The sequence below is a fragment of the Siphateles boraxobius genome, unplaced genomic scaffold, assembly GCF_051911475.1.
Source record: "Siphateles boraxobius isolate OS27281-9 unplaced genomic scaffold, OSU_SipBor_1 12, whole genome shotgun sequence".
Classification (NCBI taxonomy): domain Eukaryota; kingdom Metazoa; phylum Chordata; class Actinopteri; order Cypriniformes; family Leuciscidae; genus Siphateles; species Siphateles boraxobius.
In genome coordinates this window covers 36,070,651-36,098,332 of record NW_027508722.1, presented here as the reverse complement: position 1 = coordinate 36,098,332, position 27,682 = coordinate 36,070,651, and the positions used below count along the sequence as shown (strand labels likewise).

General features: G+C 36.4%; 1 protein-coding gene across 1 annotated transcript; it reads right to left on the bottom strand.

Annotated features, from left to right (window-relative positions):
- Positions 1–14,784: 14,784 nt before the first annotated feature.
- Positions 14,785–23,412, bottom strand: prr35 (proline rich 35). Its single transcript, XM_077219342.1, has 4 exons — positions 23,350–23,412; positions 22,094–22,167; positions 17,749–19,286; positions 14,785–16,601 (listed from the first exon to the last, which is right to left on the bottom strand). Exons 3-4 carry the CDS (start codon positions 19,086–19,088, stop codon positions 15,932–15,934), a joined length of 2,010 nt encoding a protein of 669 aa, XP_077075457.1. The 5' UTR covers positions 19,089–19,286; positions 22,094–22,167; positions 23,350–23,412; the 3' UTR covers positions 14,785–15,931.
- Positions 23,413–27,682: the final 4,270 nt, after the last annotated feature.

Sequence of the window (27,682 nt, the reverse complement as noted above, 5' to 3'; positions counted from 1 at the left end):
AATCCACTCTAATGTTACTACTTAAACTTCTGGAGAGAGGTGAAGAAGAGGGGGATGGCCGGGGGTAAATGAAGCGCTCTGCGTGACGCCTGCCCTCTCTGTGGCCCATGCTGAGGGACTCTTTCATCTTACTGCATTATAAGCAAATCAAATATTCTTTTGTATCATCACTGCAATCTATCTTTAGGGATTGTGTGCATGTGTGTGTACGTGAGTGTGTGCCTTTGATGTGGTTATGACAGGACCTTTGACATATTCAAAGCCACATGTCCAGTAGCCCTGCTGAGGTGTGTGTATAGTGTGTGTGTTTTGTGTTCCCTGCTGATCTGCTGTGTATAAACTCAAGCTTTTGTTCTCTAGTGGCCACTTCAAAGTATAGACATGAAAGTGAACGTGCATGTATGTGTGCATCTTTGTGTGCATCTGTATGTTTAGCGTTGCATAGCAAGAGATTGGACTTGTTTTTGATCATAATAATCAATATTTGCACACATGAATCTTTGCAGACTAATAAATAGTATGTTCTGATTATCAGTGGAATTTAGTGAAATACAACTTAACTGTCATCATATTTGGATTGATGTTGATGCATTATTTATGTTATTAAAGCTTTTTAAGGATGGTTTGATTTTTGAGAGAACTCGCTGGCAACATTTTCAACAATACAAAAAGTAAACCGATCGATCACTCAAATCGATCTAGGCCCTCAACAAATCAGCTTTAGACTTTATTTAAACTCTAATGCTCGGTCTCAATCATTAATATGATTGCTCTGTGTTATCACTCTCATTCAAGCATGTTCCTCAAGTCAGATCATTGGTTTGTGTGTGTGTTTGGGGGTGGTGGTCTCCTTAGATCTGGATCCAGCTGTGTTTGCAGTCGCACACACACACACACACATCCACATGAGAAAGAGCAATGAGAACAACAGTGTCATTTTTCACAGTTCTCTCATAGGGGTTTGCCGGCAAATACAGCATTGTGTGTGTTTCCTCAATGAAGGCACTTCTTACGCTGCTATAATGGGAAGATTAAAGGACACGGAGAGACAGTGATATCCAGAGAAGGGTCATAGCCTATATGTAGTAGAAAGGGCAGAAAGATTCTGTTTATAGTTTCACTTCCATTGTGTGTAAAGTTACAAAGGCTTAAACTTTTTAGGCTTAAACGTTTGTCTAGCCTATTTTTTATGCCAAGAACATTTTTGATTCTTTTGTTGAAAACCATAACACTGGGTACAACTTTATGTGATGTGTTTTGGCTTATGGGTAACTTTATTACTGTATAGAGTTGTACGTACAGTATACATGTTAAAAGTTTGGGATTTATTAATGTTTTTGAAAGAAGTCTCTTTACTCTTATGCTCAACAAGACTGTATTTATTTGACCAAAATACAGTAAAAACAGTCATAATGTGAAATATTATTACAATCTAAAATAACTGTTTTCTATGTGAATATATTGTAATTTATGTGATCAAAGCTGAATTTTCAGCATCATTACTTTAGTCTTCAGTCACATGATCCTTCAGAAATAATTCTGATTTGCTGTTACTTTGTTGCTATGCAGATGCTAAGTGTGTTGATTTGTGGTTGCTAGGGTGTTGTGGGTGGTTGCTAGGTATAGTTGCCTCTCCTTCAGTGTTAGTCAATGTGTTTTTCCCCACTATTTTATCATGTCCCAAGTCTGCTTGCATTAACATTTATGCATTTGAAGTTTAATACTTGAAGTTAGCAGTTGCTTTGAAATCACTAAACTTAATATGAGCAATTGTAAAAGTGATGTTTAACTAAATATGGATATAGATTTCTCTCAGAACATTTCTTAGTCTGAAAAGCACATTTAGATGTGATAGATGTTTGCAAACTTCAAACACTGCTTTTTGTTTGGGGAAAATGAGTGAGTGTGTAAACAAGAGCCCGGGAGAGACGAGAAGGCCAAACTTCCGTACACACAACCGACACTAAACACACACACTCATACTAACACATGTGTAATAGTGTACTTTCACAGATACACACCACAGCTGTGCGCTCACGTTTCTTTACTCTCTTTCCTCTTAAATGTTGTAAGAATGTTTAATCTCACTTTAGCACATCACTGTCAATCATGAAGAAACTATTTCACACACAGCTGCAGGACATCCACTGCTTTTAAATAACATTTAATATTACAATCCTTATATGAAATCCAGCATGAAAAAGGAAACAACTTTTCTTTATTTATTAAGATTTATTAATGCTTTTACACTGGACGAAAATCCCCATAACCATTGTTAAATAATAGTAAACTATTAATCCTAATTATAATATAAATAATAATAAAAACAACAACAATTTCTCTGCCTGGTAATGTAATTTTTTATGTGAAATGTAGCAACTTGGTGCAACCAATCAGAGTCTGAAAAATGTGTTTTATAATGTATTTTTGGGTAGTAATTGAAGTACACTGCCATGGAAAAAGTTTGGGTTTGGCACGATTATAAATGTTTGTAAATCTGCATTCATTTGATAAAAATACAGTAATATTATTACAATTTAAAATAAGTGTTTTCTATTGTAATATATATTTTAAAATGCAATTTATTCCCGTGATCAAAGCAAATTCCTGATTTTCAGCATCATTACTCCAGTCTTCAGTGTCACATGATCCTACAGAAATCAGTATAATATGATGATTTGCTGCTCAAGAAACATTTCTGATTATTATCAATGCTCCTTCATATTTGTTGTGGAAACCATGGCACATTTTTTCAGCATTCTTTAATGAATTCACTTAAATGCATTCACCTGAAATCAAAAACTTTTGTAACATTATACATATATTTACTACACAATTTAATGCATCCTCACTGAATTTATTTAGCATTTCTTGCACCCATTTATTTTTCATCACACAAACAATATATGAGGGAAAAACTCCTTGGATCTTTCTTCAGTTTAGTTCTGTGTCTCATCATTCCCTCCATCTCCCCCATGACTCTAAAGCTGTATTTCTGCATTTATCAGTTTAAGTGTGTCCACCCATCCTCCCATCCTCTATCCCTCCCCCTCCAGCATTCACTCATTTTCTTCTTCATTGACTCAGACGGATATATCTCTGCTCTCTCTCTCTCCGCAGTCTGGACTCTTCTCTCTCATTGTGTGTCGGTTCACATTAAGCATGATTAGCTCACACCCTCTCGCACACACGTTCACACAGCCGTATTCAGGGACAATGAACGCATGCCATTTGACCCGCATCTCCTCCCCCTGCCGTCAGCGCCGCCGTCTAAAATATCTTCAGTCTTTTGAGAGAAAAGTCAGTCAGGATTCTTTACACAAGCCGCATCAGCAAGACGCCACAAATGATCTTTTCAACATCTCCTAAACACTGAGATTTTTTGCATAAGTGTCCTGCTGAGCAGAAGACTAGTGATGTTTCGCATTTAGAGTTTCAGAAGAGATCTCAACGATATGCCCAATTTTTCTCAAAGATCCCAAAATGTGCAATTGAAAAATTTTCAATATGAACCCAAACATTTTACACCAAATGTTGCTGTTTTTGTTCTGTCACGTATATGGCTGTATAAAGAGCGCACAATTAAATCCAGGTTTTATTAAATCTCCAATGGAAAACTCAGGAGATTGTAGGAGAAAACGTGAACACAACCACTTTTAACATAGATGATACCGGACAAATAAACTGAAGAAACTCAGGGCTTAAATACATGGGGAGAGTAATCATGATAAAGCAGAACAGGTGTAGAACTAATTAACAACCAACGAAACTAACTAGTACTGTGCGACAGATTTCATCAATCATTACAAATCACACTGTACGACATGTATGTAGAGTGTACGATGATGACACCTACACTGTAAAAAAATCCTATCCTCCCCAACTCGAAATTTTCTAGTGACTGGTGACATCTAAATTTTTCAGTTGGTCCAAGCAAATAATTTGCAGAATTTCACTTGGGCCAATTGAAAAATGTAGTTGTGACCAGTCACTAGAAAATTTTGACTTGGGGAGGATAGGATTTTTTTACAGTGTATTGAATCATTAGCTACGACAGTTAGTACAGAATAATAAAACGCCATCAGTATGCGCTAGTGGTAAACAAATAGAACAAGATGAATCACACTTTGACAATTTTGTTTTTTATGTGCGCTGAAAAATAAAGAGGAGGAAGCGAAAGAGGAGGATATGGAGGCGGTCATCAAGGAATAAGAGGCCAACATTGCATGTTATTTTGTAAATGGAGCTTGTGGAAAGTAGTTTTAAGTTTTAGAGCCGTGATCAATACACCATTTCATGTTGCAGTTTTATTGGCTAGTCAGTAGACGTAGGTCGTAGCAGCAAACACACTGAGATGATCATGCTGAATTTATGATACTCTCAGGAAAATATTGCAGGCTATTTTTGGTCGCAAAACAGCAACAACGGCCGTCTTTGTACATCCAACACTGAATGATGTACAAAAATCACCACGATTGGTCATCTTTCATCTGGGACAGCACAAAATACACATACAGTGTATATCAAGCATTCAGAACACGGGCAAACAGGAACAGGGAAAACAGAACCAAAACACAATAAAACTTAACTAAAACAGAGTATACATGTTACAAGTAGGCTAAACTCTTAGAAATAGAAATGTTTTTTGCCATCTATGGTTCCATAAGAACCTTAAACATGGAACCTTTACATTCCACAAAAGGTTCTTTATATATTTATAAAAATGCTCTTCACAATAAGAATGAAAATGGTTCTTTAATGCCATCGCTGAGAATATGCCCTTTATTTTCAAGAGTGTATCTTTATACTCTGTATGTTATTCAACTGACTCATTGGTGTCTGTTCTTATGTCTCCATTAGGAGAAACATCTGAGACCAAGAGACTTAAATGAAACCGAGGACTACATTTAGTCTTCTGAGCTGAGAGAGCAACTTGTAGTAAAATGTAGTAAAATGCATTTCAATTATTGTCAATTAATAATGCATCTTTGTGAGTGTTTATTTTAGTCATTACTAGGACCTTTTATTACATAGACTTCCTTGTAAGTTGGTGGTCTTTTCACACAAGCAAAGCAGAAATAGAACATAAGATGTTGCATAAGCTGTAAAGGACCTCTGTGAAACCAGTTTTTTCTCCATTCATCAGTCAATCAATCACATTTATTTCTAAAGCACATTTAAAAACAACATATGCTGGCCAAAGTGCTTCACATACCAGGACCTAACAATGAGGCTAAGTACAGAACAAATGCATACATACATTACACAGATTAAAAAGTGAAAAGAGACGCATCACTTTTCATAAAAAAAGCACACACGCACATTAAAGGAGACCAAAAGCAACCACCCAGAACATCTTAGCAACTGCATAGCAACACCCTGGTAACAAGCAAACATTCTGTTTTTCATTCTACACTGAAAATTGTTACTTTGAAACAATTTTCACTTCCGATATTGCTTGTGAATTTCACAAGTAATTACAAAGAAATGAGATTGAATTAAACATGAAATTTTAAATTAGAAATACGGAAAGCGTATTTATATGTAAAACATAATTTTTTTACAGTGTAGTTCATCAGACGTGGTTTTGTAAATGAAGGCGACATGCTTAAGACAATCATTTATTTGATTTAGTCACGGCCTGATCCTGAGCCTCATTATTGTGCCGCCATTTCTTCTCAATTCAGACAAATATTTTTCCACCAAATTGACCAACAAGTCTGGTGTGTGTGTGTGTGTGTGTGTGTGTGTGTGTGTGTGTGTGTGTGTGTGCATATGTATGTGTTTTCTAATGGAGCGCCTCATTTTTGTGACGGAGGTCAGCGAGGTTCTGATGTTTGTGATGGTAATGCGTATGGAAGGGGTTCGGATACAAAGACGAGATGCTGAAAGAGTCAGTCAGAGTCAGTTCAAACCCAAAAGACCATTTTACCGCCATTTCTGAGTTCCTGAGGAATTCAGGAATAGATTGCCGGGGATTCCCTGGGGATTTGAGTGTGTTTGTATTTGAGTTGATCAGTAATGGCTCAAAAGAGCTGGCCGGGCAAAATGCATGAGCTGAGATTGAATGAAGGAAACTAGGGGACGCACTGTGAAGTGCAGGAGGATAAACCTTGTTTTTGAGAGAATACGATTTTACAACAATTACACTCGCTCACAGATAGGTAATGGTAGCATGTCACGATTTAATGACAGTGCAATTGAGTGTCTCTGAAAAGCTGCTCTTTGACCTCCTGCCTTGACCCCGACTGACCCCTGAGTCTGTGTTGTCGGAGATCATTAGTCAGACACACACACACACACAAACACACATGCACACACAGGCCGACTTGCACAAAGATTACTTGTCAGTGCGTTTCATTTATCTAATTATCAGCCAATCAGAAAACACATTCTGCCGCATTTTTTGAAGATGTGAAAGAGCCACACACACACACACACACACACACACACACACACACACACACACACACACACACACACACACACACACACACACACACACACACACACACACACACACACACACACACACACACCCTGCTCTGTTTGTGTTGGAATGAATGTGTTTTGAGGACAGAAGATGAATATAAACAGTCCTTTACTCAAAGACACAATCAACTCCCACGCAAATTCTTTTTCCTGAAAAAAAAACAGTTTTTTTTTCAGTTACTAAATCAACCAAAAGTTACCAGTTTTATAGTGTGATGTTGCTTTTTCAATTTTTAATAAAGCTCAAGAAACTCGTGAGGTTTTCCCTTTACAGTTCTGGGATAAATCCATACTCAAATGAGTCAATTGTTAGTTATTTAGTTATTTTATTTTATTTGTTGTTTATGATTTGTGTACTTGCTTTATTATTTTGTTTTACTTTTGTGCTTTATTTAATATTTTTTGTGTACTTTTGTATGCCTGTCTCATTTTATGTTATTTTTTCATTTATATATTTTTGTGTGCGCTTTGTTTTTGTACCTTTGTTTGTATGCATGTTTATTTTATTTATTTTTTATTAAGGTATTTTGTACATCTGCATGCATGTCTTTTTTATTTTGTTTTGTACATTTTTGTATTCTTTGTGTACTTTGTTTTACATTTTTGTATGTCTGTCTCTTTTTTTGTATATTCTTCGTTTTATACATTTGTATGTCTGTCTATTTTATTTCATTTTTATTATTATTGTTCTCAATTTCTCTATTACTTTCTCCTCTTTTTTGCACTTTAAAGCAACCTGTTCTTGGAGAACAAGTATAGTTTCAAAAGGAATAGATGTTCATTTAAGACCAATTACCAGGACAGAGTTTAAGCTCTTCAGAGGAGCTTCATCAATAGTGTTGAATTACAGACGAGACTCGTATAATGTAGCTCTAGAGAGAGAGAGAGAGACGGACAAGCGACTGTAACACTGAATATCTCCGTCACAAACCGTTTCAGAATCTCTTCTCTCAGAGAATTTTCTAACAGCAAGTTGATTTTGAGATATACAAGTAATTTGTCTTGAATGTCCCGTTTTTCCGTCTCACAGACCTTTGGATTTAAACTCACATCAGTTTCATATTTAGGTTATTAGTTTAAACTTTATGTTTGATTGTAGATTTCATCACGGCTGTGAGATTGTGGGTAACTGTAACACTCATTATGAAATAACAATTGTGTGAATTTTGATTCTTAAAATATTTAATGAACTACTTCATTGATTGAGAATGTTCTTGGCTTATCGGCTCATCAGTGTGTTTTAATTAAAATGATTTAAGCAGTCTCACAATTACAATATCTGCCACTTTTCTGAACATTCTTTTTGTGTTTATTTGTGTTTATTAATACTCTTTTTATTTTATTTATTTGATCAAAAATACAGTAAATTGTGAAATATTATTACAATTTAAAATGATTGTTTTTCTTTGCAGCTGCTGTAAATTCAGCTTTGCTCACAGAAATAAATTACATTTAACCTCTTTCAAATTGAAGACATTTATTTTAAATTGTAATAATATTCTACAATATTACTGTTTTGACTGTATTTTTAATCAAACTAATGAAGAGACCTCTTTCAAAATCATTTAAAAAAAACATTATTATTACAAACTTTTGATCGGCAGTGTATTTTTCCCTCCATAATGTCATTAAATGAAGATGTTGGAATGATACGAATGAATGTCCCGACAGCTGGAGAGCAGTCGGTGATAAAGTTTGACAACGAGGTTTGTTCTGCGAGAACAACAGCGAATATCAGATGTTCGGCTCTTTTGAACCCTCGTTTTCTGCCTGTTATTCGTTCATTCGGCCTGTTTGTGTGACTGACTGACTCTTTTGTCATTGATACATTGTAAATCAGTACATTTTGGAGGGAAACCGATAGCACATCTGTGACACACACACACACACACTGCGCCCTTAGGGTCAAACCCCTGTCTGACCAGACACAACAGTGTGTGTTTGTGAGGGTGTGTTTTGTGTCCCTGACTCGACAAGAAGTTCCCTCCAAAATGTCTTTTCTCATTCATCGACCCAGCCGCCTCCCTCAGGGACTAAACACACACACACCTCCTTTAGGACTGTGTGTGTGTGTGTGTGTGTAGCCTCACGGGGGTCACCGCTGCAGACACAGCGGGGGAGAGATGCTACCGCCACTCTTTCTGAAAACACCACAGAAAAGATTGCAAACTGAAAGAGAGCCTCTTTTGTCACATTTACAATGTACAAGAGTGGAAGCTCAATTGACCTGACTAGATTGTGTTGTGTGAGTCGTTTGCTACAAACAGCTGATAAACAAATAAATCAGGAAGTGTATTGAAATGATGTCCTGTCCAGGTCTAGAAGTCTAGACTCGAAATGTAGATCTGCCTTGATCACACCAATCACAAATAATGTTCTTGCTCGACCAACTAACTAACACAGCTGAAGTTGACATGCATTAGTTTTAAAATGTGTGCACAATCCTATTATAATTGCATAGATATATTCATGTTGTCAAATATTTGGAATAATTAACATTTATGCTCACCAAGGCTGCATTTATTTGAGTACTGCAGTCTTCAGTGTCACACGATCCTTCAGAAATCATTCTAATATGCTGAATATATATACTGTATATATAGATATATCAACTACTTATTTAAACTGTGTTTTAACTTTAAAACGTCACTTGTCTTATATATTGAAAAAGTCTTGACACTTGTGAATGTTCTTATTGGTTCCCAAGCTTTAGCTTTAGAAATTGAGTTACCCATTATTTCAGGTGTTGTTCTGTGCGATGCATCAAACCCCCTAAGTTGAGGAATCCTTATATCGTGTATTGTGACTAAGTGTATTAAAGGAAGGGGTTTGTTACATCTGGCTGCTGATTAATTGTTACTTTCACAATATATTCACAATTGTGTTGAGTTCTTTTGTTATTCAGGTTCTTCAGGTCAGTGTCTTTGTTTCTGGTTTCTTTAAATCACTAAAAGTAGATTTTTTCTCAAGAACCAGAGAATAAAAGATTCCTTAAGGAACTGGAAAGTGACATCAGAATCTGAAACATCTATAGATGGTTCTAATTGGAACCTTTGAGTTTAAGACTGTCATTTAATTTTATCCAACTCTCTCTCTCTCTCTCTCTCTCTCTCTCTCTCTCTCTCTCTCTCTCTCTCTCTCTCTCTCTCTCTCTCTCTCTCTCTCTCTCTCTCTCTCTCTCTCTCTCTCTCTCTCTCTCTCTCTCTCTCTCTCTCTCTCTCTCTCTCTCTCTCTCTCTCTGTGTGTGTGTGTGTTAGTGTGTTGGGGGTGGGGTTGTGTTTTAGAGGGAATTCCCTTCCCTCATTATTGTGAATTAATCCTGTTATCTTTGTGGCTGTGTTTATGTGTGTGTGAGGTATAATTATACTTGCACAGTATGATTAAAATTCTAATATTGTTCTAATTATATGATTGCATGCATGTTTGTGCAAAAAACATTTTATTATGCATTCAAAAACAAATTTTGGTTACACTTTATTTCGATAGTCACTTTAGACATTCTACTAACTAAGTAACTTTTCAACTACATGTCAACTAACTGTCATTAGAGTATTAGTAGACAGTAGACTGTCAGTAGACTGTTAGGTGTTAGGGTTCGGGTTAGGAGAACAAGTTGACTTGTAGTTGCTAAGTTACTTATAGTCAGTAGAAAATCTGTTGTAGAAGCATCACAATAAAGTGTAAGCAGATATTAAGCAGACAGTCTACTAATACTCTAATGACAGTTAGTTGACATGTAGCTGCAAAGTTACTTATAGTTAGTTGAATGTCTAAAGTGGACTATCGAAATAAAGTGTTACCCAAATTTTTATGTTTATTTTATGTTAAAAGCAAAACAAAAAAATATATTCTGTAAAGGTTTAGTTGGATCAGTCCCTAATAGTCCCTAAATGTGAGCACTAATTAAAGGTATGCTTGTCTTAGCAAGCTTCACTGATAAACAACGTGAGCGCTGAGTAGTGTGACTGAAAGCGTCTCCCCAGGGCAGGGAGTTTTTATACTCCTCCTTAAACAGGAAACATTAATTAGAGGGTGTGTGTGACCTTTGACTCCACAGCTGAGGGCAAAAGTGACCCCTCGCTAGTACAGGAAGGAAAAACTCATGCCAGAACGCTCACAAAAACACACATGACTGAGAGCTGGATGCATTTTAACACACCGTCCTTCAGTCAATGGAGATTGAAATGAATTAACACTTCGATTTGATGAAACACTCTGATACTTATGAATGAGCGTCAATGAATGAGCCGTTCGTCAAATTCTGTCAGGCTGCCAAAACACACACACACACACACACACACACACACACACACACACACACACACACACACACACACACACACACAAACGCACGCACGCACGCACGCACACACAAACGCACGCACGCACGCACGCACACACAAACACAAACGCACGCACGCACGCACGCACACACGCACGCACACGCACGCACGCACACGCACGCACGCACGCACGCACACACACACACACACACACACACACACACACACACACACACACACACACACACACACACACACACACACACACACACACACACACACACACACACACACACACACACACACACACACACACACACACACACACACACACACAGAGTAATTGTAGGACATTGCAGGCTTTTGTGTGTCCTGCTCAGTGAAGTGGCAGCTCTTGTTGAGATTAGCAGGATTACCTGAAACTGTGCCAAACGAACAGAAACAGACTTTTCTCTTTCCTTCCTCCAGTTTTCAAGGAAACAGTCTGTGTGCAAAAGTTCAAAAGTATGAATACGGCAGGGCTGGGCAGGTTATTGTGTGTGGTTTCACTTAGCTATACTTTGGGGCAGGGTTGGGGAAAGTTTAAATGTAATGCGTTACAATATTTTGCTATGTATGCTCCCTAAAAAAGTAACTAATTGTGTTACTTAGTAATTTTGTATGGAAAATAATCTGTTAAATTACTTTTGTGTTGCTTTTTCCTCTCCTGGGCTTTGCTTGCTTTGTTTTTTAATAACAACAGGAAATGCAAGTTCAGATGTGTACAATAGAGTACAGTAACCTTTCAAGATATTCAGCACTCTTCAGCAATAAAACAATAAAAAAATTAAACACAAATGTGGTTTAACTAAAGACACTTTTGCTTATTTGTATGGTTGAATTGGACCATCGAAGGTCTGCAGCAAAGATATTGCTTAATAAAATTAAACACAAAGTATATTTGTGTACTTTAACATTAATTTTTGCAGGTATGCATAATATTCAGATTTTGCTAGTTTGAAGATTTTGAAATATTATGAGCTTTTGTTATTTTTTTTTATTAGTTTTCCTTAAATATGTCTGTAGGTTCAGCTTGTTCAAAAGTTATTTCAGTTAGTTGCCAGTTAGTTCTAATTTTCATTTACGTTTTTCATCTAAAATGTATATTTAGCCTATTTCAATTGCAGAAAATGATTTTTAATATTTTTTAGTTTTAGTTCCAATGTGTCAATTACCTAAACAACAGCTTGCCAAGTGTTGAGAGGATTTAGTTGAGATGTAATGTGTGTGAATATCCATCATGGTGATGTCATGAAGGTCTATGTGTCAGTACTTTTACTTGATGCTGAAAATCTGGAGTTGAGGCCTTGGTGTTTTGGGGATTTGCCGGGGATTGAACATCACAGCTGTGCAGATCTGAACAACTGTGTGTGTCTGTTTATGTGTGTGTTTGCTCATGGGATCAGAGTCTTAATCCTGCTGCTGAACTGGACACACATGATAATTGTTTTGTGCACAGAATCCTAATGTGATCTATAGAGATGTGCTTGTAAAAATGCCATCTATTAAGTTTATTTTCTTAAAGTAAAATGTGAATACATCATTCAGAAAACTCCACTTTTCCCAAGTATTTTCAAAGGACTGAAGGCTTGGAGATTTAGGTTATGGTTTTTACATTGCTATTTACATACTTCTTGTATGGTTTATCTCGTACGCCCTAGGCTTTTTTTTTTCTTGTTTACTCCCTTCATTTAAACAGGTTTAAAAGACTAATTTAAACAGTCTTGGGAATTCATTTTTCTATTATGCCTTTATATTTTTTGCTACTTTTCAAACTAATTGATTAATAGGCTACTTTCTTTAGATGGCATCAATCATCAAACAACACTATGTAAGTAAACAATTTACAGTTTGAATCGAGTTATTTGCGCACCATGATGACAACAGTGCTGCTTATACAACTTATACAGTAGCATTATACTGTAAATAGGCCTATCACTAGCCTATTTTTATTGAGCATTATTTCCAATCAAACTGTAATTATATGAAGTTTTGCTAAACGTGTGGTAATTTTATTTATAATTAGGCTATTTAGATACATAAATAGTTTAAGTCATAACTAGTAATTAGTAGTAGCAAGACGGAGTATTTTTGTTTAATATTCTATAATCTCAGAACGTATTCAACACAATACATCATTTAGATCATGTGGTGGAAATGTTCTTTGTAAAATTTGACAAAAACGACACAATTCACCTATGGTGAATGTTTAAAGTTAGTAGACAAATTAAGTAAACTATTGAGAGTGTGAAAAGTGTATTTTAAGAGATTTTTTAAAATCCCCCGTAACGAGGCCGGGCTGTGCTATGGGTGAGCGCAGGTAAATATCTGCAGCGCCCCCTACAGCACGGTGGTGGAATAACCAGGTGACCGAAAAATAAACGACACAAACAATGCGTTAAACACCCAATAATATCGAAGACCTGAACCTGTAAGTGTCAGAAATGTACTTCTAATGGTTGTCATCTTGTGTGGGTACAAATTAATGCTATATTCACTCTACGAAACGCGATTGATATGTGATATTGGAAACTTGGAACATTTTAGAAATGTACTGTTGCATCGAGTCACGCAGAGGATTGTATAGATATTTAAAGTTATAGATACTGTTGTAGCGTATAATTAAACCGTTTCATATGTGACACTACTTTTATAAAATACATTTGAGACGGGTTATTTGAGTTTTGGCTAATGCTGGACCGCTTCACTTCATGTGCACTAGAGGGCGCGATTGAGCTTTACATGTTCACAACCTGCATCCGGTAAGTAAGATTATATGAATATTTACCTCAGGTAGGTTGTACAGACTAATTATTATTATTCATCACTACTAAACAATACCCTAAAAAACAAAGGGGAAAAACATTAGGTTAAAAAAATTGTTGTACCACTTTTTACTTGTATTTTGCACGTTAAATATTCAGCAAATGTATTGCTGTTGGCTATATATCTTATTTATTTCTATATTTTATCTATATTTTCGGCTTTATTTAATGAAGAAGATGCCTCAGCATTACTCTTTACTATAAAAGGTCATTTTATACCAGATTATATTGTTCTCTGTAGTTTTTTTAATTGGATGACGATTCATTGTAAGTTATATTCATAGAGAATTTTAGAGAATATATATTTTTTAGTAATAATAATCTAATTAGGTTTGTTTTTATCAATTTAAAACCACAAAGAGAGCAATGAACAGTTATTTATTAATTTACTATAATTTATTCTTTTTTTAGATACATTTTTTAAAGCCAGTTCAAAGTGTGTTGCATTATGCTTCCATTTTAAATGTTTTTAACCATTTGTCTTGGCAAATGTCGAATCAGTTTTAGTTCTTTTACATTTGCTGTGGGTAGAAGTTGTTCTAAAGTTAAACATAATTGAGACATTAATCTGCACTGACTTTTTAAAAATAAAAAAAATCTTCTCTGATGCCAGATTCATAATAATAATCATGGATGGCATCTGTGTTTCACGTCTCTGTGGTGCGCAGCTGCATGTTGACACTTGTGTTTGTGGCAGGTGACCTTTCAGGTGCATGTGTTGAAAGCGGGCAAGAGGGTCGTGTCGAGTGTGTGAGGGTCGTGTCGAGTGTGTGAGGGTCGTGTCGAGTGTGTGATGCTCGTCCCTGAAGCTTTGACCTTTCAGAGAGGAGGAGCTTCTGCTCAGGTACGGCTCACGGTCAGAGTTCACCTTTACCACAGCAGAGCAACACATCACGACCGATACTGTAGACCTGTGAGCACCGTATCACCACGCATTAGCTCAAACCACTTTACCCCACATCCAGTACCTTCCTAACCCAAACATTAACCTCTTTCACATATTCTGTCCATCACTATTTATTCTGCGTGTCAGGCAGTCATACTGTTTACCGCAACTCAACTACATCTTTTCCTCCATCGCTCTCTTACAACGCAGAGAATTCACACAAGCACTAAAATAATTTGAAATATTTATTGCAGGATGTTTTATGTACAGATTTGTAAGCATCTTAAATGAACACGTAATGCACAATGATGAAACGTTAATGTGAGATTTGCAGTATCGTCCTTTAATTTGATTGTGTGACTGTGAAACAATCATCTCTTTAGATTATCTTATTTAAAATGTTGATTATTTACAGACGACAAGAAGTCTTAAAAAAATAAAAAATGGCAGAACTGAGTAATAAAATGCGAAATAAATAAATAAATAATAAATGTGCCAAATATGTAAAAAAATAAAGAAATAATAAATTACAAACAAATACATTAAATAAATACAGTTGTAGTTCCTTGACCCTTAATCATTTTTGTCCTGTAGCAAGACTTACTCGGCACAATGATTTTAATTTCAGTGCGTGTACTTTGTCCTTCTCCATCAGCTCTTTTTGGCATAAGGTGCTTGATTTTGTCTTCGCTTTACTTGATATTTCATATCAGACTATTTCATAGTCATTTCTACCTTTATTTTGTATATGGTATAGCGTTTTATATAGCATGCTAATCTTACAGTGTACTTATATACACTACTGTTCAAAAGTTTGGAGTTGGTCAGATTTTTTTGAGTCTCTTCTGCTCACTAAGGCTGCATTTATTTGATCAAAAATACAGTAAAAATGATAAAATATTGTTACAATTTAAAATAACTTTTCTATTGTAATATATTTTAAACTTTAATTTATTCCAGTGATCAAAGCTGTATTTTCAGCATCATTATTCCAGTCTTCAGTGTCACATGATCCTTCAGAAATCAGCATAATATGATGATTTGCTGCTCAAGAAACATTTATGATTATTATCAATGTTGAAAACAATTTTTGAGGAAACTGTGACACATTTTTTTCAGGATTCTTTGATTAATAGAAAGTTCAAAAGAGCATTTATTTGTAATAGTCATTTTTGATCAATTTAATGCATCCTTGCTGAATAAAAGTATTAATTTCTTTCAAAAACAACAACAACAAAAATATCTCACAGACCCCAAACGTTTGAATGCTAAAGGCTTCACAATTGAAGCCTTTAGATTCAAATAGTTATACGATCATAAGAAACATGAAGTGTCAGTGAATTGTTTCCAAACACATGTAAATGATGTTCATGATTATTCTTCAGCGTTCTCCCTGTCGATGTTCGCTACACCATCGTGTCGCTGGCTGTTAAGGGGCTGGTTGGACACAGCGTGTCCAGATGTTGAATGGACGGAGGTCTGTTGGGTGTTTTGGAGCAGAGAAGGACACTTGAGTCGGCTTCACACTTGGTGGTTCTGCTGTGCCACAGAGCTTCAGCCGCCTCGGCCCGGATGGCCATCCCGCCGTCGGACAGCACCTCAGTCTTCACCAAGGGGTTCAGCTTCATCAGCGCTTCCAGAGAGCACTTCTGCCTTTCTTTAAAACGGCTTCCTCGTTCCTCCGTGTCTCTCTCCTCTTTATCTTCCTCGTCCTCCTCCTCTTCTTCCTCGCTCTCTGAGCAGTTTTCATCTCCTGTGTCTTTGGTTTCTCCTAAAACGCCTCTGTTTGTGATTCCAGCCGTTTTCTTTTTGAAGGATAGATCGAGCGGGCCTTCGCTGGTGCGCGCCGTGCGCTCGAGCGCCTGTTGGATGTGCGACAGCTCGGAGCGGATCTTTCCCAGGTGAGCCCACAGGTGGCACTGCTCGGGCAGCGCTGTGACGCGCTGCTCTGTGTTCTGGTACTGCTGGAGTAATGTGGAGAAATCCTGCAGGAGAGCAGCTGCCGGGTCCATTCCTCTCTGTCTCGCCTCCAGATGCTCAGACATGTGCAGCGGCGACGACACGTCACTGCGGGGGCTGTGGAAAAAGTTTAATTGAATTGAGATAGCATTCATCAAGGCTGTCCTGAGCGTGTAATGCATAGACAGAAGGAATCCTCATGCCAGATGTAATGCATCTGTGTGTATAATTATCTTTATTTACATGCACTTTAGAATGTGCTGCTATTATCTTTAAAATCCTCTTTTTAGCTTATTTTAAATGGATAGTTCACCCAAAAATGAAAATTCTGTCAGTATTTACTCTCCCTCATGTTGTTCAACCCCGTAAGACCTTCGTTCAACCTCGGAACCCGAATTAAGATATTTTTGATTAAATCTGAGAGCTGGATCACTCCTCCATAGGCGTCTTAAGGGATTGACACTTGTTCCCCGAAAATGTATTAAAAACATTGTTAAAATAGTCCAAGAATACAGTCCATATATACAGATACAATACGTCCTTACAGTCGTCTTACTTTTTGTGCGCAAAAAAACAAAAATAACGACTTTATTTCAACTATTAATTTCCTTCTATGTGGGCCTCGAGTCAGTTCACTAGTGTAAAAGCTCAGCCCTTCTGTTGTTGTACGTAATCAACTACAATCACACAACGATAACTGACTCGAGGCCAACAGAGAAGGAAATTAATAGTTGAAATAAAGTCGTTATTTTTGTTTGTTTTTGCGCACAAAAAGTATTCTCGTCGCTTGATAAACTTAAGATTGAGCCACTGTAGTCACTTGGACTATTTTAACGATGTCTTCAATAACTTTTCGGGGCTGGCAAGTGTCAATCCCTTAGAAGCCTATGGAGGAGTGATCCAGCTCTCAGATTTAATCAAAAATATCTTAATTCGTGTTCTGAAGATGAACGAAGGATGAAAAAACATGAGGGTGAGTAAGTGCTGACAGAATTTTCATTTTTGGGTGAACTAACCCTTTAAGCTTTTGCCGTTTGATCAGGTCTGAGAACTGTGAGTGATTGGTTGTATGTTTTTCTTGGTGTCATGTTTTGAAATTATTTTATGTTTCTCTGTATTTTAGTTATTTACTATTTATGGGAAGCACTTTGGTCCGTTCTAATGGTTTTGAAAGTGCTTTATTAATGAAAGTTGTGTTTGCTTATTTTTATTAATACACAACAGGCTTCATAGGCCTTAAGTCTTATCATTTTTAGGTTCTTACCTGTTGTGTATAGACATCCTGCTGGACACCAGGGAGGCGATGGATGTAGATTTGTGAGTGTTCTTCAGAGAGTCGAGGGCAAACTCAACTGCAGGTTTCTTCTCTCCAGGTGCACCATGGGAGTCCAATGATGCTGCTGATCTCTTCAGACTTTGCTCTCTGATGAAGGAAGCGTTCTGATGCCAGCCTGCCTTCCCTTCCCTCGGTATCCTCTCCTTTACGACGTGGCTCGGCTCCGGCGAGGAGCACGTGGGAGACGGCCAGGCTGTGGGTGAGGTCTGGCTGGGCCGCAGGGCCGGGACCTTCCATAGGTTTAGTTTCGGAGGATACGAAGGTGAAGGAAGGCTTACGGTGGGTGGTTTGATGAGTTTACTCGTCTCGGAGGACGTAGAAGAGGGTGTTGCACCAAAGGTATGCTCGCAGAGGAAAGGATAATACAGGTGAGGAGGTATTAAAGGACGCTCTGAGTGTCTTTGCGCGTGTGCGAGCTGCGCGGTTGATGCTAAGAAGGGCATTTGTGCGTTTGTGCTCGCTGCCGTAAGTGCCGGGTTTAGGTATGAAAGGAGTCCAGGAGCCAGTGGATATCCAACGCCAAGCAAAGACAGATTGAAACCCGTTGTGTCGGGGCATTCAAGTTGACCTGTTGACGCCGGTGGAGGGTAACAGGGCAAAGAAGACGCCACCGGGTCTGATTTGGGCTTTGCTCCAGAAGTCTGATTGCTAAGGATTCGCCATTGTTCTGAAAGCAACGCCGCCGATCCCGACAGACACGTTTTCGACAGCCTATAATGTCGCAGTTTTGACTCCACCTCAACTGAGCGTGCTCGTAAAAGCTGCTCCTCGAGCGAGAACACATCGGACATCACGAGTTCGGCTTCTTGCTTTGATCGTTTGCTTCCCCTGGAACACGTTTCCGCCGGGTCGGGACTCATAACCGCTGAGCCGCTTGTCTCCATTGCTTCGTCATCTTTCTCCGCTTCTCTTTCCGCTTCTCTTTTCTCAGCCTCATCGACCTCCAGACTCGCTGAATGCGAGGGCTCGTCCGACATCGAGGCCTGTTCAGAGTGAGCCTTGGCAGGGCTACGGGAGCGGACGCCTCCCTGCTGGAGCCGGAGTTGCTCTTTCTTATACGGCCAGTCGGACTCGATGAGCAACGACAGGGAGTTTTTGCACAGGCTGTACTTCATGTGGTTGTACAGATGGGATTTCTCCATGCACGTGAACGGGCACTGGAAGCATTTGTAGTTGTAGGGTTTGCCCCACGGTCGCGGGATGTAGTGAGGCTTTTTGGGCTTGCGTTCCTTGTGTTTACAGCCCACCTTACAGTCGTCCTTCGACATGGCGCGATCCGAATCAGTCCCAGATATGAAAACTGGATTCTCTCAAAGCTAAATTTCTGAGGAGCTTGGGTGTTTGTTTATGTGTGCGTTTGAGGACAGGTTTACATTGAGTGTGTGTTTGTAGGATGAATTGGGTGTGAACAGTAAACTTGTGTTTGGTCAGGACTGGGACGCAGGAACGCAGCCATCAGATTTCAGCTGTTGAGAAAATCAAGAAAATATATGATTAAACTTTTTTGATAATAAGATATTTATTACTTAATTAATTATTACTCAAATATTTTAAATTATTATATTTAATAATCTAGGATATTATAAAACAAATATTATAATTTAATCATATTTTAAATAATTATTTTTAATTATTCAGATCATTATAAAAACAAAATATTATTACTTTAATAATTTAATAATATTCTAAATTATTGTATATTTCTGACTATTTTTACAGGTAAACAAAATATTTTAATGATGTAGTAATATTTTAAATTATTATATTTGATATTTTAGAATATTATTAAACAAAGACAACAGTAGAAAATGAAATATTTATTTGAATGACCAGAATCAGATGTAAAAGATTGTAAGTTAAAGTCATTGTGAAACTATAGTGTTTGCAACCCATTTTACTTTTGTAATGTGATACTTGGACAGGATTTGAGTTTATTAATTAGGAATTGATTGGACATTGAAAAGTGTCTCTGTGTGACAGGTGGTTGAAAAATAAGAAGGTTTGATGACATCAGAAAAGTCATTTCTGAAGTTTTTACATTTCGATGAAAGCTTGTGTATTGATGAATCGTTCATAATAAGCCCCAGAACGTGTTGTAAGAAAGTAAATAGAGACAGTTTTGATTACACAGAGACTTTAACAAAGAGAAGAGATGATGAAAGACGTTTTGGTTTCTCAGAACTGCCGAAAGTCCTCTATCTGCCACCTTTCATTAAATCCAGGGTTGCACCAGCGAGGTGTGTGTGTGTGTGTGTGTTTCTGGAGGGGGCTGCACCTGTGTTCAGTGTAGTATTTACAGCAGGACCCTGAAGGTCAGCTATGGGCACATCCTGACAAAGGGCAGAGGGACGCGAGGCTGCCCGCGTGTGTGTGTGTGTGTGTGTGTGTGTGTGTGTGTGTGTGTGTGTGTGTGTTAATGAGAGATTGGCATCAGGCCCGCGAGGCATCGTTAGCGGAAGAATGTGGGTCAAGGCAGATTGACTGCTCTTTTGCCCACTCTCTCTCTCTCTCTCTCTCTCTCTATCAGTCTGTCCAGCTTGATCATCTGTCTCTCGTGCGTTACACTGCATGTCTCTGTTTCTCCTCATTCCTGCAGAGCTTGTGTTCGTTTCACACTCTCTTTGTCTTCTACAGTCAAAGAAGTTCTAAGGGAATTACATTTCCTCTTATTTGATGCATTCAACATGCAGGATTAATGTAATTCTTTGAGTTTTATCCCCTTCAAAAAAATTATTCTAAAGCATTACTGAATGATTTTTATTTTTCATAGTATCTATTATCATGTCTCAAAAGATGTAACTTCACATAATATGCATAAATAAGATCTGATCATTGGTTTTCAAATATAAGATAATTTGTTAAATAGAACAAATTAACTTGACATCTAATTCATTTATTATATTTACATTTTTATTATATTCCATTGTACTTATTTTAACATTACGTTTTATAGAACATCTAAAATCTAGATAAATATGCATAAAATACATCTTTTCAGATATATTAAAAAATACATGTTTCTATTTTTTATATAAATGTTTTAAATATTTTCATTCACAATTAAGAGTCAGAAGTCTATTAACACTCTATAACACTATTGCAATTAATTGTATCGCAGTTTAGTATACTAAAGTACAATTCAAAACTATATAATTAGCAACATTTAATTGTTACATCTACAGTCTTTCAGAAAGAACCAACTACACTGATGTAATTTAACTAATAATTTTTGTTATTAATAAAAGCATTAAGAATAGGAGATGGTGAAAGCAATTAAATAATGGTGTAATTAAAAGAGAAGCGCAAGAGGCTATGATATCTCTCAAATGCCTTTCTGTTATGATAAAAATATTCTTTATTCTTGATTATTTATTTTTTGCTCCTGGTATTTTCCTTCGGGTGGAAAGAGAGAATGAAAAGATCAGAAAATGAAGCACATTACAGGCAGGAAATAAAGAGGAGGATGAAATGTCCCGCTGTGAGGCATGAGTTTTGTTGCTCGTATATCTCGGGGTGTTGAGACAACGAGAGCCCGAAGTGATTTAGCTTTAAAGAAGACGAGTGGCGAGGAATTTCACTCAACTTTCATGTATTACAGCACTCAAAGAAATAATGAAATCACTTCTGCAACTTTCTGCTGTAATCTGTCTGTCTTTAAATCCTGCCAGTATTTAACAGCGCATCTATGGGACTTTTTCATGTTATAGATCATTTACAGGAACAGTGTGTGTGTGTGTGTGTGTGTGTTGGTTGTATTGCAGTTATGCTCAACTCGTTCTGTGGTTTTAACTGGACATCAAATGCTGCTGTTAGCGTTAATCAATAAAATTATTTTAGAGTTGTTCTCACTGCGGGACATTCTTTGTGGTGTGCATGTGTGTGTGTGTCAGTTTTAAGGCCCTCGGGGTTCGGTCGGACGCTGGCCAATGACACTCGCATGGACACACTCTGATCGTTGTGTGTTAAATATGTATTGTCTCGTTTAAATAGGGACGCTTGCTAAAAGCATTGACATACTGTGGTGCAGTCCAAGAAGTGAGAACACACACAAACACAGGGCAGCAGCCAACATAAAAAACGAAACGCATGGATTGATTCAAATGCCAATTGTGTATTTAAGATATATTGGCATGTAATATATTTGAAAGTTTTAAGTGGCTCTTATTTAAAATAAGAGCGTTGTTTTGGGCGCTCTTTGTGTGAATTATAGTGAGGCACAACATGTTTGAATAGGTTGAAATTGTGTGTGTGTGTGTGTGTGTGTGTGTTGTACCTCCACAGTGGTTCAGCAGAATGAGTTGGATCATGACACTTGAAGTTTTCTCAATTTGACTCTTTATGCAGAATCTGTAAAACAAACGAGTATCTAAAATTAATTTCAGCTTTGATTCTGTCATATTTGATTTAAGTATTAGTCTAGATTTAATATTAAATGACAATCTCTCATCACTCTATCTCAAGTATGTGACTGATTACAATAATTAGTTTTTATATTGTTAATTATGAATTCAAATTTTTATTTGATAATAAAATAAATGCAGATCAATTAATTAAAAACAAGGCATTATTTTAGAAATTCTGTATTGTTCTTTAAAGGCCAGGGTGGCCAATTTCATGAATTTATTTACGATGTCATACAGATTATTATTTATTTCATATGTCTTTATGAATAGCATCCTTTCAAAGAGCCCGGGGGTTTGAATATTAACTCGAGTAAATATTTCTGGGGATCTTTTTGTTTTATGAATGGTTGCATACATGCTTATAAAAAGCTGCTATTGAACATATTGCCATTAAACAACCTAGATTTTATAGCAACATTTAAACAGAAAGACAAGTATGAAATAACTGAAACAGCAGAATAAAGTCAACAAATATTGTACTTAATTCTACGCAGTTGCAAAATTTGAAACAGGTGTGACAACATGCCCCCATATAAATCTGACAATGTGGCCCGACCAAACATTTATGAAATAAAACCCCTAACTTTTTGCTTAGAATTTACTTTTGAAACACAGATGAACCTGACTTTGTATTCCAAGTGTAATTTAATTATACTCAGTTGTTCACAAGAAATATTACAAAAATGAACTATGGAATTTTATTTTTGCACATAAAATTTACGCAATTTTTCAATTTAAAGATAGTTTTGAACTTTACATTTGAAACCAACACACAAAACCACTCCTAGATTGTGTAATTGGACTTTTTACTCAAAACCTTATATAGAGATACTGTAAAACACGCGCAACAACTATCCCTGATGTCTATTTCCACATTTAGTAGCATATCATATATGACATATTTTCACATTATGTCACATAATAACATCACATACAGTTCCTTTTAAAAAAAAATGAATCAAGACAATTTGATTGTCATCTCAGTAGTTCATCTCAGTAAGTACACAACGCTGCATTTCAGAATGGCTTCAGTTACCGGTCACAATCACACTAAGTACAGTAGTACACATAAAACTCTTAACTTATGTCATCATAACTTTTATCCGCAGATAACGGCTTGACTTACCTGCTGTGCGTCTGTGTCATGTTGTGTTCCAGAGGCGGCCGCTGATGTGCGTTCGGTGTTTTATGAGGGGAGAGAGATGCATGAGCACACACACACACACACACACACATGGATGAACAAGAGAGAGAGGCAGATATATATATTCTCTAGGAGGGATGCCTTGGGGCAGTACAATCAGGCACAGGCCCCTCCTGCCTCCCCTGCTATTGGCACAAGCTCAAGTGGGTCCAGATTAGGAAACCTGCCCGGTTCAGTCCATTAAGGAGAAGACGAGACACTTCAGCCTCGCTGTGGCGGGACGGTTTACTTAATTGGGCCGCAATGCAATTTAAAGTCACTGATGGAAACTTTAGCAGCCTTAACGCAGCACTTTATGGACTTGTTTCAGTTTCAGTTTAGTGTGTTTTATTGCCATAACAAGAACTGTTCATTTGTATTGACACAGGCAGTGCAAAAAAAGTTTGAATAAACTTTAAAATTAATATAACACTGTATTTAATTAAAAACTTTGATAAAATATTATATTGGCAAAAGCAGTGTAAAAAGGTTTTTAAAGTAAAACTGTATTTAAATACAAAACAACAACATTAAATTAGATATTGTATTGTATACAATGTATAATAAGCATTTTACATAAGCACATTACATAAAAAAATGAATATAACTGTATTTAAGTTAAAAATAAAGTATTCCAAAAAGGTTATTAAAATATAACCATATTTAAATTTAAATAAAAAAATACATTAAATAAAATATTGTATCCCAAAAGCAGTGCAAAAAAGGATTTACAAATTAAAATTAAACCATATTTATATAAAAATGTAGCTATATGAAATATTGTTTTGCCAAAAGCAGTGCAAAAAAGGTTTTAATACCAATTAAAATTAAACCATATTTAAAGATAGTTACATTTAATTAAATTACTTACTTTAAAGTTAATTTAAATAAATATTTAATAAAAAATAATAATGCTGATTTATAAATAATAATCAAATATTAAAAACTTTCAATACATAGAAATTGCAACACTAAAGTGATTGTTCACTTAAAAAATAAAATTCTGTCATGTATTTTTCACCATTGACTTTTATTCTAAGGCAGAGAGCAGCCAGAATATTGTTTAAAATATGTCCTTTTTTGTGCCACAGGAAAAAGAAAATCACACGGGTTTGGGTCGACATGAAGGTGTGTAAATGATTGATTTTTGAATGAACTATTTCTTCATTTGAGCAGGAGTGAAATGTAATGTCACCATCAGAAAGTTCCCAGAAGCTTGCGATTACTTTATGGACTTCTCTCTGTCTCTAACTCTCTCCCTGCATTTGCGGTTTGACCCAGTTTTTGTCTGTAGATGAGCATAAAGCTGCAGAATCAAGTTTTAATGTGCATTGCTAACAGTGCATGACAGATCAGTAAATAAAGGCCAGCCACCATCAATCATTAATAACATGTATGCGGTTTGGATGGAGAAAGCTTGAAAGTAGCGATAAAAATAAGCTTTCTGAATAATCTACAAGACTTCACTTCTCCGTATCGTTGAGATGTTTCAGTATTGTGCTCATCAGTGTTTTTGCGGTCTGTGGTTCTCAAGCGTAATGCAGTGGTTTCTCTCCACAACCTACATAATTTAATATCTTTAACACAAACTAGCCACAAAATTCACTCACGACTGCAATAGTTAAAAACGACATCTCTGTGAGGAGTTAATGGTTTGTCTCTGAGGAAATAGATATGAAGTTTGATCTTGAGTAGAGTAGTCAGATAACTTGATGTAAATGTAAATTAACATTTATTCAAAATATAGCGTAAAATTTCAAAGTGAATTATATATGTCAAAGTCAAAGTTTTTTTTATCATTTATTTTTTATTTTTTTCAATGTATTATGGCATTTAAAAAAATGAGTAAGGAATTGAAAGTTTAAGGCTGCAAAAAAAATCTTTATTTTGTTTTACACTATTTTTAAGGTGTACTTGTTAGTGTAATTATACATTGGATATTAATTAACGTACTTGCTATACGGTTAGGATTAGGGTTTGGTTTAGGGCTAGTTGCATGTAATTATACATAATTTACTGTTTTTACTATACAACATGTAACTGTGTAACAAAGACACTGTAAAATAAAGTGTACATTTATTTGAGAAGCAAAATTGCATAATATATAAAGACTTGTTGCCAGGGAGTGTATATTGAATTGAATTAAAATAATTAATTAACAATTTAAATTAAATTACATATTTTTATTCCATTGACAAAATTTGTTTTGTCTCAAGATAATGCTGTCAAGTCACATTTATTTATTTAGCACTTTATACAATTTAGATTGTTTCAAAGCAGCTTCACATTAATAAACAGGAAAACAACATCTCAATTTATGCTGAATATTATACACAACTGATTGATTTTGATTGTTTTGAGGATCTTTGGTTACTCTTTATTTTAAGGTGTCCTTGTTACAGTGTACTTATACATTTAAATACTGAGTAATATTAACTAACTTCATAGAGTTAGGATTAATTGCATAATAGTTATTACTATAGTAATTACACGTAAAGTTTAACAAGGACACTTTAAAATAAAGTGTTATTGGATCCTTTTTACGAAAACGACTTGAAATACTTATTTTGATAAAGAAAACTCATTATTTGCATTATGCACAATGGAAGTCCACCATGTTTCGGGTCTATTAAACACATGGTTTGATGTAGAATTAGCGAATGTCATCACAGTGACCGATATGTGTCACGCGTTCCCCTCAGACAGAGAGACAGCGATGGTTTGTGGGTGTTTATGAGCACAGGTCCTTTGAGATATGTCAGTGTGTGTGTGGGGGGGTTGAGCCGTTCCTGGAGGATCAGGCGTGCTGTCAGACACACGAGAGGAGATGAACTGTGACAGCGTGATCCGTAGGGCTTAACCATCTGTAGAAACAGAGAGAGGGGGAGACTGAAGAAACTTACCAGTTATAGGTGAAGCCCTGCTTCTGTTACGAGCATAATGTAGGGCTTTTATGAGGAGCAATTCATCCAAAAATGACATTTCTGTCGTTGACTCACCGTCATGTTTCATCAACAGCAGTTTCTTGTGTCATTTAACAAACATAAAAAGCATTCTATGACCCGTATACACTATAGGCATGTAATATATTTGAGTGAGGAACTGACCCAAATTTAGGTAACAGTATTTCACACTGCTGTGAGATTTTCTTAGTATTTTTGTTTTGTTTTCTACGGAGCCCCTAAAGGGACATGTTGAATAAAAAATATGTGAGATTGAGGAAAAAATGTTGTCTATGCGTTTGCGTTCCCTCTCAAAAATGTTTGTGTTCTGCCGATAAACTTCGCGTTCCCTCGCAAAGAGCTCAAAAGGTTTCACAAAGTTTCTCGGATGAACACAAAACGTTTTGCGAGCGAAAGCAAAGTTTCTCGCGGGAAAGCAAAAGCATTGACTTATTCTTTTTTCCTTCCAGCTCATTTTTTTCCCCGCCACCATGTCCCTTTAGGGGCTCTGTACTTTTCCACTGTTCTTAAATCAAGATACATTTAATTGAGAAGGAAAATTACTTAAGATTTTAGGTCTTGCTTTTTGAAACAATTATCAAAAATGTGAAAGTTTATGCTTAAAACTGTCAGTAGGGAAAGAAAAATAATCTTGTTTTCCCTTTGAATTATGTTAATTTTTCATACCCCACTGACAGATATATGTTCTTTTTTTAATCATAAACTCACTTAGTTTTGATACATTTTAAATTTTAAACAAGGTGTGCTATCTTAAGTCATTTTGCTTCTCAATTATGCTTTTTTCGGATGTTACCTTTCACATATTGTGTAATATAGCTGTTTGTGAATGTAAAAGTTTCAAAGTCGCTGTAGCTGAGACTAGAAGAGTTAGGTTTGTGATGAAATTCAGAAATGCTAATGAGGGATAAGCAGTAGACCAATCACAACAGACTGGGCCATCTGACCAATCAGAGTAGAGTCTCAGTCAGGAGGGGCTTTTTGACCTTGGATGCATGTAAACCTATTGTAGGAGACAAAATTAGGATGTTTTATATTAGTTTTATGACAAATATTTTAAGAATTACTTAACTTGAAAACACAACTAAGGAAATCATTTTTCGCAGTGCATGACCTTAGTTGATGGTGTGCATGGACTATCTGAGAAAAAAAACCTAATCATACATTAATCTCCTCTGGAGTTTAAGAAGAAATGTCTCAAACTCTTCAGAATTGTCAAGATGAGTTTGCAAAGTTCGAGATCGCAATATTAACAATAATTGCTCAGAAGATTGCATGATATGAGCTGCCATCCACATTCATTTGATAGCTTTTGT

Excerpts from the sequence above, each read along its gene's own strand:
- prr35 (XM_077219342.1), bottom strand. The coding sequence starts at position 19,088 with ATGTCGAAGGACGACTGTAAGGTGGGCTGTAAACACAAGGAACGCAAG. Across the intron at positions 16,602-17,748 it reads AGGATGTCTATACACAACAG|CCCCCGCAGTGACGTGTCGT; the intron begins GTAAGAACCTAA and ends CTTTTTCCACAG.